This window comes from Haliaeetus albicilla, chromosome 25 (assembly GCF_947461875.1).
Source record: "Haliaeetus albicilla chromosome 25, bHalAlb1.1, whole genome shotgun sequence".
Classification (NCBI taxonomy): Eukaryota; Metazoa; Chordata; class Aves; order Accipitriformes; family Accipitridae; genus Haliaeetus; species Haliaeetus albicilla.
In genome coordinates this window covers 3,876,021-3,896,332 of record NC_091507.1, presented here as the reverse complement: position 1 = coordinate 3,896,332, position 20,312 = coordinate 3,876,021, and the positions used below count along the sequence as shown (strand labels likewise).

Genomic DNA, 20,312 nt, shown 5'->3' with positions numbered 1-20,312 from the left:
ACCAGGATTTACACACGGGCTTTCCGCCTACATTTTCCTAATGAGAACTTCTCAGTTTATTGGGGCTTTGACTGAGATCGTCCCAAATCTCAAGAAGGAGTGAGTACCATGGAACTTAGTGAAAAGAGAGTACTCACTGGTTTTTTTATTGTCACAGACAAAGCCTCTTTATTGTTTGAGTGTCCTCAGGGAATCACCCTGACAGCCGAGTTTTGATTTTGCTGTCCCTCAAGTGACAGAAATGCTGTATGTATCTTATATAAAAACTGATGGAGACATTTTGTCGCAAAATTTGAAGGAACTATCTTGCAGCTGAAGTCTTACCAGAAACTCAAATTTTCATTATCTATATAATTTTCCTATTTGGCTCATTTCTTTTTGATCAGCCACACAAAAAAAAGACAGCAGGATTTTCCAGGTGCTGCCATCTTCTCTTCATCACTTTTGCACTACTGTTGTTACACTGATTTAAAATGTGTCTGATATGTGTGAGTGTTCAGTATCTGTGCCAGTGAAATAAAGAGTCTTTCAATACACTCTTTTTTTTGCAGGTGATTATATAACATGGCTATAAAAAACACCCTTCGACACACGCAAAAACAATTTTGGACTGGGAACTTTATGCTAAGATTTAGCCTGCAGCAGATCTTTAGAAGTGAACTAGAAACTGAGCATTTCCATCACGAACACAAAGCAAAGGATGCAGCAGTTTGAGGGTTACACAGTTAGAGGAAAATGCCTTCCCTTCTTTATACAACCAAAAATGATTTTGCAGTGCTGCCCAGAATTTGCTTCCTATGACGTTTGGTGAACTGAAAACAAAACAAAACAAAACAAACAGAAAGACTGAGATACAGATGTTATAAAGCTGTCTACAAGCAAAACCTATTTCCTTTACCCTCCCCCCTAGATAATTGCTCCAATTTTTCCTCCAGCTGAGTTCAGATTATGTTTCTGCCTAACAGATGAGAGAAGCTTCATGGTATTGACTATATAACAGACGTTTAATCATATGTTTCCTAGAAAAGATGAGAAGAAAGTCCAGAAACAAAACTCAAATTGCTTAGAAAAAAGTAACTGGCAAAAGAGGCTCATGCTCAAATTTGTGCCTTATGCCAAATAACGTCACGATCTAAAAGACGTTTGCAGTAGCCTCACACATTCACGGAAGCAATGTGCCTTGGAAACTATGACAAAGAAGCAGATTTACTGTGATATGGCACTTTGTCAGCCAGAGAAACCTGTGACACTAAAACCAAGGGGAGAACCTAAGCGCTTACAGCATGAAATCCTTCCCTGGTTCAACAGAGAAGTGGCTAAATCCAGAGCTGCATACAGCTGGAAAAGGCACAGGCCAGCAGAGCAGGATGCGGCCCCCATTGCCTTGCACGTGGCAGGCATTGGGGAGTCCTGCCAAAGACCACCCCGGGGTGCTGAGACCCCTCCAGCACGTGGTGGGAAGAAGGGAGAGCTGGCAGTGGGTTGGTATGGCCACGGGGATGCTATCACCCAGGGATTAACCTATATTGCCATATCCTAGGCCTGTCAATCCCAATTTTACAACTGGTTTTGTAAAATTTGTCTTAGGCTCCTACAGCAATTTTCAGATGTCCACACGAGCAATTTGTCTAGCACGTTTGTTACAAGCAAATTATTGCATCCTTGTTCTACCCAGTGGGACTGGATCCAGCTAGAGCCTCTTCTCCCTCAGCTGAGGTAGAAGGCTTGTACCTAGACTGTTAATTTATGCCAAAGCATAAATATTTACATTACTTCCTTTTCCCTCAAACATCCTCCCCTTATAACAGCTCCAGAATTAAGTAGCTGCTTTCCTGACACGCACGGGCATTTTTATGGACTTTTAAGAGCCACATGCTGATTTAGCCACATGCTAGAGGGCTCTCTCGTTGGGTGAATGTCCACAGAATTTAAAGATAAAATTCTCCAGGACAGTTTTTAATGCTTTAAAAAAAGTTTTCTACAGATACTATGAGATGCGTGAATGCTGTGGACTAGGACTACAAATAAACATATTTCAGACTAGTAGCCATTTTTATTCCATTTTCTCAGTTTGTAGAGAAAACTATATTTTATCCTATGATAAATCCTATTTATCATTTTAGGCGGCCAAGCCTGCTGTCCCTGGGGAGGCAGCCACAGCCACCTTTCCTAAACAGAGCAAGGAGCAGAGCTGGCTCACCAGGGCCAACCCAGCGAGCTGCCCCGAGCGAGGGGGTGCTCTGCAGAAAGCAGCCTGGCCGAAGGCACGAGGTTGTAGACCTGCCATCGTCTCCAAGGAAGGAAAACAAAACCTTCCTGATTAAGAGCCATTGGGGTTTCTGCAAAACCAAGAAATGACAGGATTACAGAGGAAGGGAGAGTGGAAAGGTGGAAAAAAAGAGTGTAAAACAAAAAACATGTTAGGGATGCGTCTGAAAGATGAGCAAAACCAGTGTGCCAGGTGCTCCTAACAAGATAGAAAGATATGGGACAAAAAGGAGTGTTACAGTCTCAAGCACTCACTTTTCAGGGTGTGGGTCCCTTTGAGAAAAAGGGATTTTTAAAATTAAGCGTTACCATGAAGTATTAGCACAGACTATACTTTCATAAGAGGCATGAAATCAGACATTCCAATATCAAAATTATTATTACTGTAAAATGCTTAATAATATCTCCACTGTACTTAAAGCCGTAAAAAATACACGTTTGGCTTGATTTATTCACAAAAGATTTCCTGCCGATATGCCCAGAACCACCCACAGGAATCCAAGACTGGAAGTGGACTTCTTGAGTCTCCCAAGATCAGGTTCCCCATCAGGATAAATCCTGTCATAAATTGATAAACTCCATCTAAAAATAGGCAAGATTTATGCCTCCGTTGCTGTGATGAAAGGCAGCCCCAGATCCTCCCTCCCCGCGGGCTGGAAGGCATCCAGCTTCCAGATAACGAACATCCCTGACCAGTCCTTGCCTGCTCGGGTGAGCAAAAAGTGAAAATAACTCTCTTCCAGAAGGGAATAAACATTAGTTTTAAAGCACAGAGAGACTGGGATATGGCCTTTGCTATCGATGAAGTTACAATTGCCTGATGGGACGGGTGTATGGGTAGATAATTAATCTGGAGTGAAGCTGGTTGCTGGGAAGCCATTAACAGCTCACTTTGCTGATGAGAAACAGTGGCTCTGTGATAACATTTGGTTTGGCTGGTGAGGATTCATTTGTGCAAAAGACACAAAGCCTGTTTATTGTTCATTTTCGGAAACATCAGCTTCTGCTCCATATCAAAAGCCAAAAAAGTCATTCCTTTTTCATTTTTTATGTAATATTGAATTTTTTGGTTTATGACATGACAAAGGCTTTAAAAAACATTAGCGTTTATTTCTACGAATAAATGTTAATTAGCATAGCTTTTTCTAAAGTTTATATATCCCCTAATAAAAACTTCGTAACATCAACACAAGGAATAATAATTTCCTTTCCTTTCCTTCCTTGTTTTTCAAAGTTTAAATTATGTGTGACACCCAAAGCTTCTTTTCTTTTTTCAACTGGTTTTAACCCCCGCCAAATCTAAATCAACATTAAAATAACATTATTAAAATTATTTAAAATTACATAAGGAAAATCTAAGTATGTAACAGCAGTTTTTAAAGTGTACTACCGATGTTTTCACATGTTTACAAATTGTATACTATATATTTTACATCATTATCTGTAATATATTGTATCAAAAAATGAAAAAGAAAACATTTCCCATTAAATTAACTATCTGTTCAGTTTCAACCTTTGAGTGAGTTCATTTGGCAATGCTAATACAGCCATTGGAAACTTCAGCTTTTCTTTTCCCAATATTTTATGATTTTAAATTTGTAACATTAATGTTACAACCAACATACTGTTTGCTTCATTCGTGTTCCTGGTTTAGAATGACTTTCTGTCACAAAGCAGCACTAAGAAAGAAAGAAAGCAAACGTACTGACTGTCTAAGCCTCAGCTTCTCTAATGTTGGAGATGTTCACACCATATCTGAAGTTTTCACAGAGCTCTGAGAAACAGAGATAGCTTTAAAGTTTACTTCCACATCCCCACTTGCCCGATTTCCAGCGTGGCCTAGGTCCAGGGTTTTGACTGAAGCTCATTTCTTAATTTTTAGCTAATTTAAATGCTAATTAGACTAATTTGATGAATAAAACGTGGTAGGAATTCATTAACAACTTTGCTGCTATTGCTTTATGTCTACAGAGAAATTTTCTAAAACAGGACTCCAGGGACAGTAGCGCATCTGTTACCAGTTGAACAAGTTGGATTTTTTGTAATACTAAACTTCAGAGTTGGTAATATAGTGCAGAATTACAGAGGAGACAGAGGAGCGATTTTAAATTTTCCAGATCTAGCCCATCCTGGACATAGGCCACCAATGAAAAAGAAGCCTTATGCTGTCCTGAGCTCATCTGCTTCATGGGTTTTGCTCTGAGTTTTATATAAAGAGGAAGAAAACGTGCCTTGTCTCTGTCTCTCATTACCTACTCCAGTCATTCCAGCTGATACTACAGTTGTTCTGCCTGATGTTATTGCTGCCCATACAAAGAACTCAAACCGTGCACCTCATGGCCCATTCTGTGGAGAGACTTTCACGGTTTTGTTGAGCCCCATGGCATCAGTGAGGCTCCACAGAGGTGGAGCGGATAGGAAAAATGGATAAGATGATCTCTTTGGAAGAACAGTCTTGGGTTTTTTTGTTTTGGTTTGTGTTTTGGTTTGGTTTTGGTTGCTTTGGGGTTTTTGGGTGGACTTTTTTTTTTCCTTTTTATCTGCAGCACGTGCCATTACCACAGTCAACAAAGTACTTACACAGATGCCAAATTTTCAAGATGTGACTTTGAATCTATTCACAAGCAAAAGTTGCTCTTGGGCTTAATTAGGTCACTGAATTTTAGTCTGAAAAAGACAGAAATGAAGAAGCCCTATGGAGAACTTCCATGGGACTTTATAAGGAAGAAAAAGGCTTCGCTAAAAACCGAGTGCCTTTCTGCAGAGCTGGCAGGTGGCTGTGTTACAGCAGTTTATGTCACAGCTAACTTTCTCTTAAATTATATCCATGTTTCAGAAGCACTGAAAGAGTGCTACCTTCCTCTCCCAAATTCCCCAGAGCTATTCCTCAGGTAATGCTGGTGAAGAAACCTGGCTTCCTTTCACATATATAGACAACTGTACTCAGAGTGGAATACCTTTTCTACACAACACTATTATTACTTAATGCTGCCTGTCTGCTAGGAAAATACAGTGCACCCTTGTCTGAATAAATGAGGCTGGTGCAGGAATTGCAGTGCAGTCAGAAGTGAAATGGTCCTGTGCAGAAGCCTGTCAACAGGCACCATTATAACACAAACAAAACCCCAACCATTTTTCATAGGGAAAATAAGTTTTCCCTATTAATCTGACTAGTAATTAGCTGTTGAACTGAAAATACCTTTTCTCTGTGATTGAGGTCTAAAGCTTGTTCCACTCTAAATCAGCAGTATTTATGTTGTGCCAGCTGCTCTGATTCCTACCTCATTAACTTCCCCATCCTACCTTAAAGTGAGTTTAGAACTTATGAAAACTGATAGCACTGCAAATGATGAACTTGGTCTATCTCAGTGAATCCAGTATATCTGTCAACAAGCACATGTGCCTCATGCTGTTGAGCCTTTCCTAGTCTTCTAGTGTTTCTCAGCCACAATTTACCTGGAGAAGGGGTAAAACTATTTTGTATCTGGTGTGTCACCTGGGACTCATGGCTGAGACTGACAACAAGGAAAGCACTGGTGATAAAGTTTTGATGCCAGGGAGATGTTTGTATCACATTTACTGGCAGAAAGCATAAACTCCTGTTGGTTTTTGTAAGTTTTTTTATGATATGGAAGCTTTTTGTTCATAGTGGTTTTGGCTTTGTTGACCTGAATGTACTATAAGGAGCTGAAAAGGTCTTACCGCACGGCAAAAAGTAAAAAGAAAAGTTTTGCTAAAAAATAATCTATTTTGGAATCCGATCTCTTCCTGTGTGATCTCCTACAGCTGAATTATTCTGTGATTATTTTAATTTGCATGTAGAGCAGCAGCATCCATGGGGCCACCTAAAAAATCCCCCAGATCTTGGGGAAATATGGATTCAAATCCCTTCTTGCTAAAGAATTTCTGTGATACTCGAAGTGCAATATGTAACTGAGGCAACTCAAAAGCCTGTAAACATCCTTCTTCTTCTGAAGATAAATATATTTCATGTATGACTTTGGAGTCCACAAATGCATTTAGATACTTAATTCTGATGAAAAAAAAAATCAGTGGCAGATAGAAACCTAAATATCATTGTGGATCTGGTTCTTTGCCTTAGTTTTCCACCTGTAAATATTACTCTACCTGACAAATGACCTAAAAAGATAAACCTGTTACAGATAGTGACTGATGTGCTCAAGTACAGCAGTGGCGGGGGCCATACAAACATATCATAATTGAAAAGGGATAGGAAGGAATGTAAAGGAGGTTCATCTGTATTGAGAATACCACTTACCAGTGAAAAAGCTCCAAATCAGTTTACCGCTATTTAAATTTAGTTCTGTGCTTGTTGCTTTTTTTTTTTTTTTTTTAAGTTTTGTTCCTTAATGCTGGAAATGAATGTAATTAAGTTTACAAGTATTTCAAATGGAGGTTAGTACTCACTTCTACATGTTGACAGGTCTGAATGAGTTTCGCCAAAAGAGTTTCCAGTTCAGTATTCCTCTTAATAAGGTTGGTGAGATTACTCTCCAAATTTTGCTGTCAAAAAGAAAGAAAAGAACATGTTAGCATTTTGAAGAATTTAATGTTTAGGTGAACAGTTGAAAAATGGATATATTTTCAGGATCTGAATTTTGTAATTACACAGGTATGAACATGAGACTAATTTTTATATGCTCCATCAGATGTTTTGTCCATGCATCAAGTATGGCAAGACAAGAGAGCAGAAATGTTCAAAATAAAAGAAAGTTCTAGAAAATAGAGTTTCTAAGGACCTATTAAAAACTAGATTAAGCAATTAGGCTTAGTCGGGGGGGGGAGGAGTAAGGATAAGAGCAGGGAAGCTAAAAATGTCTCACCAAAAGAAGTGGTTTATTTTGGTTGAGACCACTTTTTGACTCCTTATTTCCTGCTCTCAGTCATCTGAATTTAAATATCTGAATTTAAAAGCCTGCTGCTAACTGAGGTCTCTGAGCATGTGCCCCTTTGGGTCTGTACTTGTAAGGACCCAGTAGATGGATCAGCATCTAACTGATTTAATTCCCTAGTTTAGTAGAGTTATACTTTTTAATAAATAATTCTAAAGAAAAACATCCTTTCTACGCATAAGAATGAAATAATTCACAAATTGTGCCTTCTCTAACTGTTCTTCAGAGAGAACTTGCGACTTGTGTCTGTGTTCATCAACCGATTATGGCTGCAATAAATATCTGCAACTGTGGGAGAGCAGAGTGCTTTCCAGCTTCCAGATCTGAGGCTGCATCCTGGCCGCTGTGCAATTGCACGTGAGATTGGGATCTAGCAACAACACTTTCAGCCTCCCTTCTCCCCTTCGTATCCACAGGAAGAAAATCCAAGCACATGAGGAGGAGGAGGTCTGTGATGGCTGTGACCTGCACCCTGGTCTGGCTGCCTTCGGACCAGGATCATGCCATGCACCGTGGAACTTGCAGCTACCAGCTCCTCATTTTTTACTGCGCATCCCAAGATAGCTGCTGTTTTGCATGTAATTCCATCTTCTGGAAGCACATGGGCATAAAAAAGTCGTTTTTTTGCATAAAACGCAGTTTCCAGAGATACAAAAAAGCCCTGTAAATATAACTTAAGTACATAAAAAAGAAGTAAAAAAGGCAGCAAGCCATTAAAGAGTCCTGACTGTAAACACTCATTTATTTCAGTGACTTGAGGGGCACATATTTCATTTTGAATAAACCTGGGGACTGCTGGCATGATCAGCTGTTTCTCATAGTTATTCACCTATGCAACTGTGTGAGACTAGTCCCTTGCTTAGTATTCCTGACAGGCTGACAGTCCCTGCCTTTTAATTGTACTTTGTCCTCCGAGCAGTCCCCAGTATCTAGGAAGTACGGAACAAGAATACCAGAACTGGGCCCTGTGTTTCTCCCCCCACAAGGGCTGTAGTGTCTCTGCAGAGCTCTCATTAATTTCATCCCTCCTCATCTTTTATTAATGGACTTTTTTTCTTCACACTACTACCTTTCCCCCCCGATGTATCTATTCCATCGCTTAAGTCCCTCCAGCTACCATTAACTCATCCTTCCCCCGCTTACCACTTTGTGTATGTGTGTATTTGTTTTCTGGCCCTGCCTGCCTATTTCATGCTGTTTTAAAACTTTGTTCCTTGCCCTCCCTTTCCGCAGCCGTGCAGTCTCCTTACTCCTTCTTGCATACGGCTACAAACAAACGAAGCTGGCAGTATTTCATTGCTGAACCATACGTACTTTGGCATTTACCAGGGCTGATGCTGTACACACCGGAGGACCAGTCCGTCCTGTTCCATTAAAGATAGGACAGGATTTTGATGGCTTTATGTATGTAACCCTTCCGAGAAGCGTGATGGGTGTTTGAAGTACATAATTTTGGCATTTTCTTCCCAGCACAGCCATGCATATCGTGTATCACAAGCTCTGGCTGTAAAAATACCTTCTACACTGCATATATTTTATAGCCCATTAAAACAAAGAGTAACAAGAATGGGCATTCTTTACCGAACAGTTTGAGCTGTATCTTATATTTCCATAAGCTATACTGTGAACGATCATTTAATTGCAAAGACATGTTTGCTGTGCTGTTAGATGTCCCTTTGTAGAGCTGAGACTCACATGCACAGTCAAAATAACATATATAGTTACAGTATCAGATAACCTTTGTCTTTAAAAACCAGTTTGCTAAGGGGATCCAAATGTGCAAATGCTCTTGAAATTATATTTATGTACCTTCTTATTGCTCGTATATTCATTTTGTACATGTTCTGATATTTTATACTAAAAGGTTTAAAATGAAAAATGTATATTCTTGATTGAGATTGCCTAATTTAAAATGTATTATGGGACATAATAAATGCTAACAGTCGGGACCTATACATACCATGAAGAAAAAATGTTCTCAAAGCTGATATGAAACACTGCAGTGATTTTAAATAACCTCAAAGTGTCTTCAACTAAGGCCATTAATACATGAAGAGTATTTTTCTCTGAAAGAGAAATTTATTTACCCACAGATTATTATATCCAGGATATTTTCAAATCCTGGATAAAGAACAACATTTTAGAGTAAGTTTCCTATCCGGTGAATATAAACATAAACCCATATATATTATTATGGTTTCACTCAGGTCTCTTGATGTCCTCTGCATTTCCCAACCGTGAAAATGGAAGATAACTACTAAACAAATGAGTTGCCTTACAAAAATTGCAGTTAATGCATTCCTGTGCTCTAGCTCCTCGATCTGTCATTTTCATACTGGAAATCCTGGAATTTTGTTTCCATGCAGTTTGGTATGTAAGAAATCGGGGTCTTTGGAAGTCAAGAATTACCAGAATTTTGTTAAAATTTTGATGAAGAACATCAGTTTACATTAATGCTTTACAAGATAACAAGAACGTGGCAGCTGCTTTCTGAAATTAACGTCAATCTTTCCAGTTTCACTGGGCAAGTACTATATTGCAGCTCTTAAGACTGGCCCGACTTGAAAGTTTCAAAGGTCGTAAAACTCAATCGATTCTTGCAGTATGTTTACCTCGATTTTCTCTTGGCAATATCTTCCTCTAGTTCCTTCCCCTACTCTATTCCCATACAGACCATGGTACCATTTTGGCTACCACATGATAGTAGGTACCAGAAGCAGAGTTCAAGCCCTGCCCTCTTTCTTTACTCCATATAGGGAGAGCCAGAAAGGGCCTGAAAGACATTTAAATTTCAGAAGCAGAAGTTTGCTCACAGACTTTCCAAAGTGTCGCAGACTCATTTCACATCCACACCAGAAACTTCCTAAGTTGTGTAAAACGTCAATGCCAAACTTGGAGCTCTGGCCATCTTGAAAAATTGATCCAGTGCTGTAGACCAGAATTCCTGGGATAGTGAATTGTGGCTAGGTTTTAAGTCTGGAGAAAGCGTGCTCTCACATTATAACGAGTACATGTGAAAATGAGTGGCAGAATAAGCTTATTCAAAGTATCTTCCTTCCTCCCACCTAATCTTCTACTGCCATTTCTCCTCGGTGAACAAAAATTACAACTGTATTTTTGGAAATGTTGTAGGTAAATCATGATTTCTTAAATATTTGCACCTGCCTTTCCTTATCTTTCTTGTCACTTGCCAATTTTCATTGTTATCTATTAAAACCTGATCTTAGAAATGTGGGGGTTGGTTTTTAAAAAGACAATAGTTGCTGTCAATTTGCTCTGTGAACAGGCTACACGCATGTTAACTCACTGGATGGAAACTGCTCTCAAAAAGCAAAAGCCAGGCTGAATGCTTCCTGACATACCAACGCAGACCTAGCCCAAGATCTTGACATTCCATGCGTGCTTTGCAACTGTTTTTACAACATCCAGTATAAAGTGAAAAAAAAATGCTTACTGTCCATTTAACATGGTCTGACAACTATACAACATAAATATTCCTATGATCTTGGGATAAATCCAAGTAGATGAAATCACAGACACGTAATTGAAAAAGACAGCTGGGGATGATGTTTCATTTTGACTCTGCATGCCTATAAAATGATATGATCCAGGGACTGGAGTCTGAAGTTGGAAAAACTAATGCTAAAAATTAGAGGAAGGTAACTCAGGACTGGATGCTTTCTTTAAGCTGTTGTCTGGCTCACACTGAAGTCACGATCTTGTTGCAGCAACGATTGCGTGAGGCTTGTGCCCTGATTGAAGTGGGAGGTCAGACTAGATGATCATAATGGTCTCTTCTGGCCTTTAAATCTATCAGTCTATGAAAACCAAATGTGAACCCATGCCCTTTGCCAAATTAACAGTCTCACGCAAAGCATTGCTTGTCTAAAATAGGAAGGTAGCACAAACAGATAGTCCTAAGCTACTATATGGGTTGGAAATGCTGTCAAAGTAAATTAATGTAAGCTTGTAAAGACGAAAAATGCTGACTTGTGTGCTCCTGCCTTACGTCACAGGAGAGAAAATAACAACATCCCTGAGATCATCTTCTCAGAGGCTTTTTTCTGCTCCATAAAAAATATCTATTCAAAGGGCCACAAAACAAAACATACAGCTATCGGCTACAATGAGATTTTAAATTCCATTTGAAGTAAAGCCACTGTCTTTTTCTCGTTAAAAATATTCTTTTTCCTGCCATTGGTAAATATAAGTACGCATTTGTATTTTCCACTCATGGCTTACTGGAAGGCTTTGAGAACCGGTCCACTGAAACTGCAGCGCATGCTAATACACACACTGTGGGACAGCACTTTGTAAGGACAGCCTTGATCGCCATTTACATCCAATCCATCATGAACAAAGCCTTTTGGCTGCAAACATTGACAGCAGTTTGCATTTCCTTTGCTCCTGCTGTAGAACCAACCAAAGTAAAGCATGTTTTGAGGCTACCTCCTGGTTTAAAGAAGAAAACAACTTTGGAGAGCCTTCTGGGCTTAACAGAGCCCTGCATAGTGGAAATTAAGTTCAGTAATTATATAGGTTTCATGAGAACCACAGCCACCCTCCCATCATCTCTTTACAAATGGTCAAACTGAAACAGAGGTTATATATTTTCAGATTTGGTTGGTTAAAGTGCATAACCAAAAGCCTCACAGTTACACTGCAGTAAAACAGAGACGAGGAATAAAACACCACAAAGCAGAAGCGTGATCGTATCCTACCTTACTCAAGCTAGCGGTGTTGACATGGCAGATCAGTCTTTAGTACACGCAGGCTGGCTAGAGATCATAAATATATTCCCTGTCACTAACAAAGTCCATGCAACCACATCTTCACTGCAACTGGTTTTTTCCTCCTAACTTGAAGAAGTTATGCTTGCATGCGCTCCAGTTACGTTCCCACCTCGTTGTGGTGACATAGCCTATGAACTAGGCCTGCTGCCTACTTGTGTCTGACCTATTAAAAAAGTTGCCAATCAATTCCAGACGAACTACCAGAGCATCAAGCATGGGTTTGGGCCAGGTTTTGGGTGTATGCGAGTTTAATGTTTCCTTTGGTGTTCTTTATTTAAATGGACGTGCCAGGTGCACATGGAAAAACTTAAGCTAATTTTTATTCTATGTACTTGTCCTGAAACAGATGACTACTCTTCCATGGGATACACATGCTCGACCCTGTATTTCTCCAGCCAGGGAATGGTAACATTTGCAGCTAATAGGAATGATTGACCTCAAGTCTCAAATGTGCAGAGCTTGACAACTGCACTCCACATTTCTACGTGAAAAGAAATAACAGCTATGATGTTGATACACTCTTGGGGACTAAGATTTTTTACCTCAAGTGATTACAGTATATCACAAGGAAAGACCCATGAGATACTGCACTGTTAATTAATTGTCCAGGACTATTTTTATTAAAAGTGCAATAAAAATAGCTGCACTTGAAGCCACTATGACTTAAATGATGTTAACTAAGTTGGGTCTATTTGCATATTTCATAGGAATGTTGCTTATTTTTATATTAACCCTTATTTAAAATGGGACATTGTGGAAATTAAAGGAAAGCCAAGCATTTCAGATTCTTGACCACATAAAACCTTTATTAACTGAGAGGACAACACTCTAGGGAAAACCTGCAATTGCACTTTTGCTTCTCTGCAGAGCCATGCCCTCAAATATACCGGGGTGCTTGCCACTTGCAGCCACAGTTCTGCCCTTTGATTTAACTACGCTAATCTGCCTTGTGAGTTGCTTTGCTGCAATGCTCTTTAGTCCTCCTTCACTGCTTCTTCTCCCTTCCTCAGAGCATAAGAGAAATTTCACAACTGGGGCCTCTGAGGAAAAAGGACAGGACTAGAGCTGTAGATATAGTGCACTATAGCAAATGTTCTCCTTTGATGTGCTTTATTAGGTTTGGGAAAGAAACAATATATATACTTAAAAACTATTCTGCCTGTAAAAGGGACCATGATTACAAAGAACATAGGCCAACAGAACTGACGCTGCGTAGTTATTTTCAGTATTATAAAGTGAAATGGGCATACAAAAAATGAAAAGAAAATAACATTTTCTTTTAAACAGAGAAAGCAATTTGTTTTCTGAGGGCATTCAAACATGTTATAAGAACTCTGTCCCAGTTTAGACAGTGACAAAACTGACTTTATAGGACAAGCAATATTTTTAGCAATTCCCATTTCAGTTAAACCATTAGAAGATATCCAAATGTTGGCTTGGCTGGGAACTGGGGGCAGCTTCAGCACTATTTCTAATGAGTCATTAATCAAAGAAGGACCAGAATAATAATCAGCAATCAAGGATCAAGAAAGACTACATTAAGCATTTCACTAAATTAAAAACTAAAACCAGTCTTAGACTGACAGGTGAGTTAATAAAGGTTTGCAAAACTGTAGCTCCATTTGAGGCCCCAACATATTTGATTTTTTTTTTTTTTCTTCAATGCAGTAGTCAGACTGGAAGCTGAAGTGTTAAAAGAGCACAACAAACACCAGACACCCTGCATTTGAAGCATGTCATTAAAGACTTATTGTGGAGAGCTAGAGGGTTCATAAGCTCATTCTTTTCCCCATGGGCTAATCCAGTGCAATGAAGGGGGTTAAGGAGAACTTGAACTGTTGCACAGCTGCCCTGCAGCATCCTGGCTGCATCCACTTCCAACCTCCCAAGACATGGAACGTACTTAAAAGCAGGAGTCCAACAAGAGCTCCTGCTCATGAGATGCCTAAACTAATCTTGCACGAGCAAGATCTGGGAAGTATTCATTCCAAAAACTGAAGTTCTGAGTTTTGCACATAACTAATGACAGACATTTATATGAAGAGAAAGCAAAAAGCCCATCTAAAGAACCACAATTTATGCAGTGTTATTAAAGTCCTGGCTTCTACAGATATCTGCTTAAACATTTCTGAAATTTTGTATTTTATTTAAGAGGTTGTATCATGGAAAAAAATCTGGTTTTAATCAGTCAGTACATATTACTGCCTTTTGCGGTTGAAAAATTCCATCTTATCTAAGCAGGTATGTATAAAAAGCAATTCAGTAATATGCAAAACTGGCAGGTTAGAAAGGACGGCTAGATAGGCAAGGACTAGAGGTCAACATGGTGGTTTGGTCTGTGTTAGGTAGCAGACCAGTGGAGCTGTCACAAACCTAATTCAGCTCTTTCTGCTGGCCTGTAACAAAGCTGACATTTGAGGCAGCTGCACCCATCTGCATTTATGTTTCTCCGTATAGCAAACAGGACTTTGAAGGACCTCTGCAGATTGCCCTCCTGAGGATAATTGTCCATCCAGAGAACGAAGCTGGAAGTCCATCTCCTGGCACAGTTGGAAGGACTGGGACACCCAGGGCACGCACTGGCTTTGTCTGCTACACGTGTGGCATCTAGCCATCTAGTTGGGCTAAACAGACCACCAGCAGTTCTTATTCAAGAAACGGGAGTGACTTTCTGTGCACTTCCTCTATAGAGAGGCAACAGGTACATCTGTGAACACAATATATTCCCAGCTGTTGCTCTGGTGGCATATTAGGAGCCATATCGGCACCATTAGTAAGCCCAAGTGAAGCCATAGCACAGCACCTCTTTTGGAAAATGCTGATCCCACTATCCAATGGCATGGTGCATGAGGCAAGTGTCAACCAACCAGTCAACCAGAAAGACCCAACCCTGGCTTAGGGAGAATCATACTAAACAAAGCACCACTTACAATTACATTTTAAGGTATTTTTTTGTGTGTTTATAAACTCCCCAGGATTTTGCCAAGAAGTACACCATGAGCTAATTCTTCCACTCTGGAGCGCTCCGGTTTTGCACCACTGGAGTCATTGGTGGCTCTGCCTTTTCCTTCCAGTGAATAGGCTCCAGCTGCAAGAGGTTACTCACAATGAAAAAGTTGGCATCTGTCCACTTTAATGCTCATTCTGGCACATGCTCATTACCGTGCTGCCCACAGTTAGAGCTTGGTCTAGACAGAAGTGTAAATCTCTCTGTTTTTTCTTCTCTTCATTTGCTCTGTTTCCTATTCAGTATACTAAACCCCTCTACTATATTGAGTAAATGCCCCGAAAGAAGTCTGGCATGGTGAACTTGAGTTACTTACAGTTTTAAGGTTTAGACACGGGCTTAAGTACTTTTCTGAAAAGAAGGTTTAAAAAATCATCTAAAATACTTGCCAATCTTGCCTGATAATATAATTTAACAGTATTTTTCTGTACAAACCTTTTGACCAAGCACCAGATCTTGATTTAAGGAGTTGGGGAAATAATCAACCTTGATTCAGATTTCAGCTACAAAGTTGTTATTGTATTTAAGTATTTCACTTTACAAGTTGCTATGGATAAAACCAGAGAATAATGTTAAATAATCTTAGTACAATTACATACTTAGGAACTCATTAAAACAACGTGATGGTGATGAGCTAAGTTTAAAGTAAATAGTGAGTATAAATTGCAAGGTACAGATCATGATTTGGAATCAGATTTTGTTTCACATTTCTGTCATACTCAGGTGAAGTTTCTGTTCTGACCTGCCTAACCCTTATTGCCAACACTTCATCAGAGATCAACTCCAGATTTCAAATTCACCAACCAAAAAAAGCCCCCCCCCCAAACAAAAAAGACAGTAACTAAACCAAACCACCACCACCAAAAAAACCCAGGAGCTTTTGGTTGGACAACCAGGTTCAGGTCTGAGTATAATTTAAATATCGATCCACTGGAAAAATAACCACAATGAAAATAGCACTGCCGTTTTGCCTTGCATTTGCAACTGATAAATGAAAGAAAAGCATACCGAGGAAATAGTCAGCAGGCAGTAGTATCCTCTTCTCTCATTTAATGCACAACTCTAAAAGGTGTTCCTCCCCTTACCTCAGCAGTGGACCCAACTCCATTCCCAGACATCCTGATCTCCCTCACCACTCTTACCTCCAAAACATGTATGAAATTTTGCCCCTTTTATTTTGATCGTGCTGTGACCTGCCCAGCTGCTGCTACGATGCACTCCTCACCTCCTGCTAAATTTTATGAACCTGAGTTGAACCCACTTGCTGGCTCTTGCTTTGCCGGCAGTGCATGGTGCCAAGAGTTTCTGGGTGGAAGGTCTGAAAGTAACTTGGATGCTCAAGAAAATGCTCGGGGGTGAGGGGTGTGTGCTATAGCCAGGGGAGCACCCAAAGAAATAATTCCTTTCCTTCCCCTGCTAAAATATTATTTTTCAGTCCCTACTGGGGCACCCGTTCACCTGAGGGGCCAATAATCGAAGGACAGATTATTACTTAACAGCCCTCAACAATGTATATGGAAAAGTTAAAAAACCCAACAAGCCAAAAGCAAATGTCCCATGTGGAGGCCACAGCAGACTTGCCTATTTCACTTATTTCAGCATTGCAGATAATCACAGATGTGTTTAATTTTACTAATACGAACTAATCAATTAGTATGAACTAATGAATTGTTCATACTAATATGAATAATTGCATGACGATACTTCAAGGTAGTGAATTTTAGCTCAATAAAGCATGTTTGCAAGCACTTTTGTAGTTTATTTTTACTATGTTCCTATGATAAAAAATCACTTGTAGCATGCCAAACCATAAACATATCTCAAGCCAGCTCTACTTCATCAATACCTGAGGTCCCATCGTTATATTCCAAATGTTATTTTCCATTTTTTGCTTTCAGCTTACACACAGCTTGAAAGCATATCCAGGGTAAAACTGCTGTCGGTAACAATTGGTGGATTGTGACAATATGTTTCTAGTATCACCGCAGAAATCTGGTCTCTCAAGACATTTAAAATATAACATTAAAAAATAAAAATTCTGCTGTAGTGTGGCAAGGCGATAGACCACTTCATATGAAATTGAAGGATGTTTTTAGATAAAAAGTGTAAATAGAAGCTGAAATACATGCACCTATAAGATTTCAAACTCGCACTGCACAAGCACAGGCTTATCTATCACTATTTCAATTTCTAACACATTATTTTGTACTGCAGCTTCCAAGTTGGAACTTTCTCTGTTTTCTTGACATTTCAGATTCTCAGCTGAAAGGCAGAACGCTAAGGAAAGATCTACATGTTCTTTTCATAAGATAACTGGAACAATTAAGAGATCTGCATGTTCTACTAGGAAGGAACTTTGAACATTTTACTCATAAAATATGGACAAGATGCTTTATCCTTGGCTTTAACATTAAACATCCAAATTTGCATTAGTAAATTTGGTAAATCTGGCATCAGAAAAAAGAGCATTTAATGCATAGAAAACCAAATCAATTTTTAAGTACGTACATACTAGAATTTCATAAATGCCCAGTTAAGAAAAAAATACTTATGAATAACAGAGAATAAAACATCTGAATCCACAGTCCCTTTCCTATAAGAACTGCGAGTGATAGGTATAACCCAACTCTTCTTTAAAAGCTTAGAAACTGAAGAAAAATCAAAATAATTTTAAAGTGCCATTTTCCTGTTACCTCTTCTTCCTCCAGAATGCTAAATACAGAAACGATGATCCTCTAGAGGAACTCACGTGTCAGTAAGGAAGCCTTCTAACTTACCTTTGAATGACTTACAAAGAATCTTAGACCCTTTCATCTTATCCAGTTCAGCTTATCTGAATTAGGGATGCAGAACTGAGCTAGTCTTACATGGCCTGCTGATCATCTTCACATCAGGTGGGCTAACAGCAGGAATATGTAGAATCAGCCTGCTTGAACCCTCCCATATAGCTTTGGCCACTTTTCTGTAACCATGTATCATGACAGGCACTCAGGTAATGAAAATTAAATGTGCTTACATTTTGGTGAAAAGACTAGCGATTTAGAGAGATGTGCAAATCCAATTATTCCTGGAGAAAGAGAGGGAGATCTTAACATTTCATTTGACACATTTAGATAACATGACCAATTTATACAGACTTCCTCCAGACAAATTATTCATTTGATTTATCACAGCCTTTGAAGTTTTCCCTACTATCAAGGCTGGCAAACTCTTTCCCGTGAAAACATGAGCCAATGCTCATTATGTAAGTATGCTTTTCATGGCACTTTGGGAAGATATAAAAACTGTAAAGCCCGTGGAAGTATTTATTTGGGGCCTTCAATTAACTAATTTTGATTTTGATCTCAGACAAAGTTTTCTTTGGAGAAAAGACATAGACTTAATTCACCCAGTAAATTACTTCAGGTCTGTATTTTCCCTGTGCGTTGTTTCTGGAAGTCAGGCCTACAAACTTTGTGAGAAACCTTCTCTTTAGCCAGATAAAACATACACAAACAAGCATGCATTTACATAGGTACTCACACATGCTCTGTAACATGGAAAAAATAAGTTATGCAAGTGCAAATGGTGTAGAGGAAGAACACAGAGTCTCCTCTGATGTTTCTGTGCATAACCAACAACAGCATTTTGAGGTCACAAAGTACTGGTTGAGGGCTGAGCCTGATTTCATACAGTCAACAGTTTTTTTAAAAAAACCCACGAAAATACAGGTCTTTAATTTCCTTTTTTTCTTTTCCTTGACTGAAGGAGTTAGTTCTCTTCTCCCTGGAGAAGGCTCAGGGGGACCTCATCACACTACTCCTGTACTTAAAGGGCACCCACAGAGAGGACTCTTTCTTCACAAGGAGCCACATGGAGAAGACAAGGGGCAACAGGTACAAGTTGCACTGGGAGACATTTCACCTCCATGTAAGAAAGATATTTTTGACAGTGGGAACAATCATTTACTGCAAGAGCCTCCCCAGGGACATGGTAGGCACCTCATCACTGGAGGTTTTCAGGATGCAATTGGACAGACAGTCTAGATAACTTCATCTAGGCTCCCTTTCACACGAAAGATTGGACCAGTTCAAGGTCCCTTCCAAACTGGTGTGTTCTATGATTGATGATTTATTACGTACTTTTATTAGTCAAAGAGCTGTATCTATAATTGAATCATTCTTCTAAGTGTGGCTCTACATGCATGTGTGCGCATGCATACGGGTGTGTTTTAGCAAATACTCCAGTGAAATCAACCTACAGGTTAGCTTGGGCTCTTATTCTAGCTCACTGGGCTCCATGCCTGTATTTGAGCTGATTTGCCCAGTTTGAGCCGATTTCAATTATGCAGCTTGTTCCTGATTTTGAACACTATAAGGTCACTACAGTCAAAACTGAGTTATGTACGGGAGAGGAGAACTGACATCTCTCTAGTTCCTGCCCGCCTGGTCCACTCTTTCCTGTATCTTCAGGAGCTTGGAAAGCAAAGACTGGAAACATTTGTCAACCCTCAGGACATCAGGTTCTCCCAGACTGAGGGGCTTTGATTCCTCCTTTCTGCATGCACACTTGTTTGCCCCATGCATAAACATGCAAGTCTGTGAGATGGCCAAAAAAATAATTGTGCAAATAGCTGAGGGGGTGCCAGGAGGACTATGCCATATATTGCCTGTGTAACTGATGTCGAGAGCGGCTCTATTTTCCCAACTGCTCTGCTGTTTCTAGCAGTGTACACGTTTTGCTGTTACACTGTGACAGGAAAAGCACGTTGGTGTCGGTAAGCCTTTCACTTTGTTGTAACGGTTCATGCAGGATATGGGAATTACATCTGGGAAATTGCATATTCTAGATAATATTATTGAATATTGAAATGACAGCTCCATTAACTTCCATTTTTTTCATTTGTTTCTGCCAGAGTGGCTCCTATTCCACACACTTACCATATAAAAGCTTTTACCCAGGATTTATCAATTAATAAGGACCTTATTCTACTTTATAGTTCAATATCTCGGGGGGGGGGGGGGGGGGCTGTTTTCATAATAATGTATTTGTTCCCAAAGCTAACAGCAACTCAAATCTTGCAATGTCTTTGTTTCCATAGTAACCACCCTGTTTCAACTGAAAGAAACAAATGAAACACCAGATACATGAGGCCTTACAAAGCCTTAAATTACACATTTAAGTAATTAAATAAGAATTGATAAAACCAGTTTTCTTAATAGATAAAACAGTAATAGTGCATACTTTGTACTTTCCCTCTAGGCATTTCAATTACTTTTAACAAGAGAGAAACGTTACGATCCTTCTTTTACAGATTATTCCATTTCCCTAAGATCAAATGCCTTTAATCCC

General features: G+C 39.5%; 1 protein-coding gene across 4 annotated transcripts in view; it reads right to left on the bottom strand.

The window, feature by feature from the left end:
- Window positions 1–20,312, bottom strand: part of MID1 (midline 1) — a 161,235-nt gene that overhangs the window by 50,520 nt on the left and 90,403 nt on the right. For all 4 annotated transcript variants that reach the window (XM_069770411.1, XM_069770414.1, XM_069770412.1 and 1 more), the window contains exon 3: window positions 6,697–6,792. In XM_069770411.1, coding sequence (XP_069626512.1) covers window positions 6,697–6,792 — 96 coding nt within the window. The remainder of the gene's footprint in view (window positions 1–6,696; window positions 6,793–20,312) is intronic.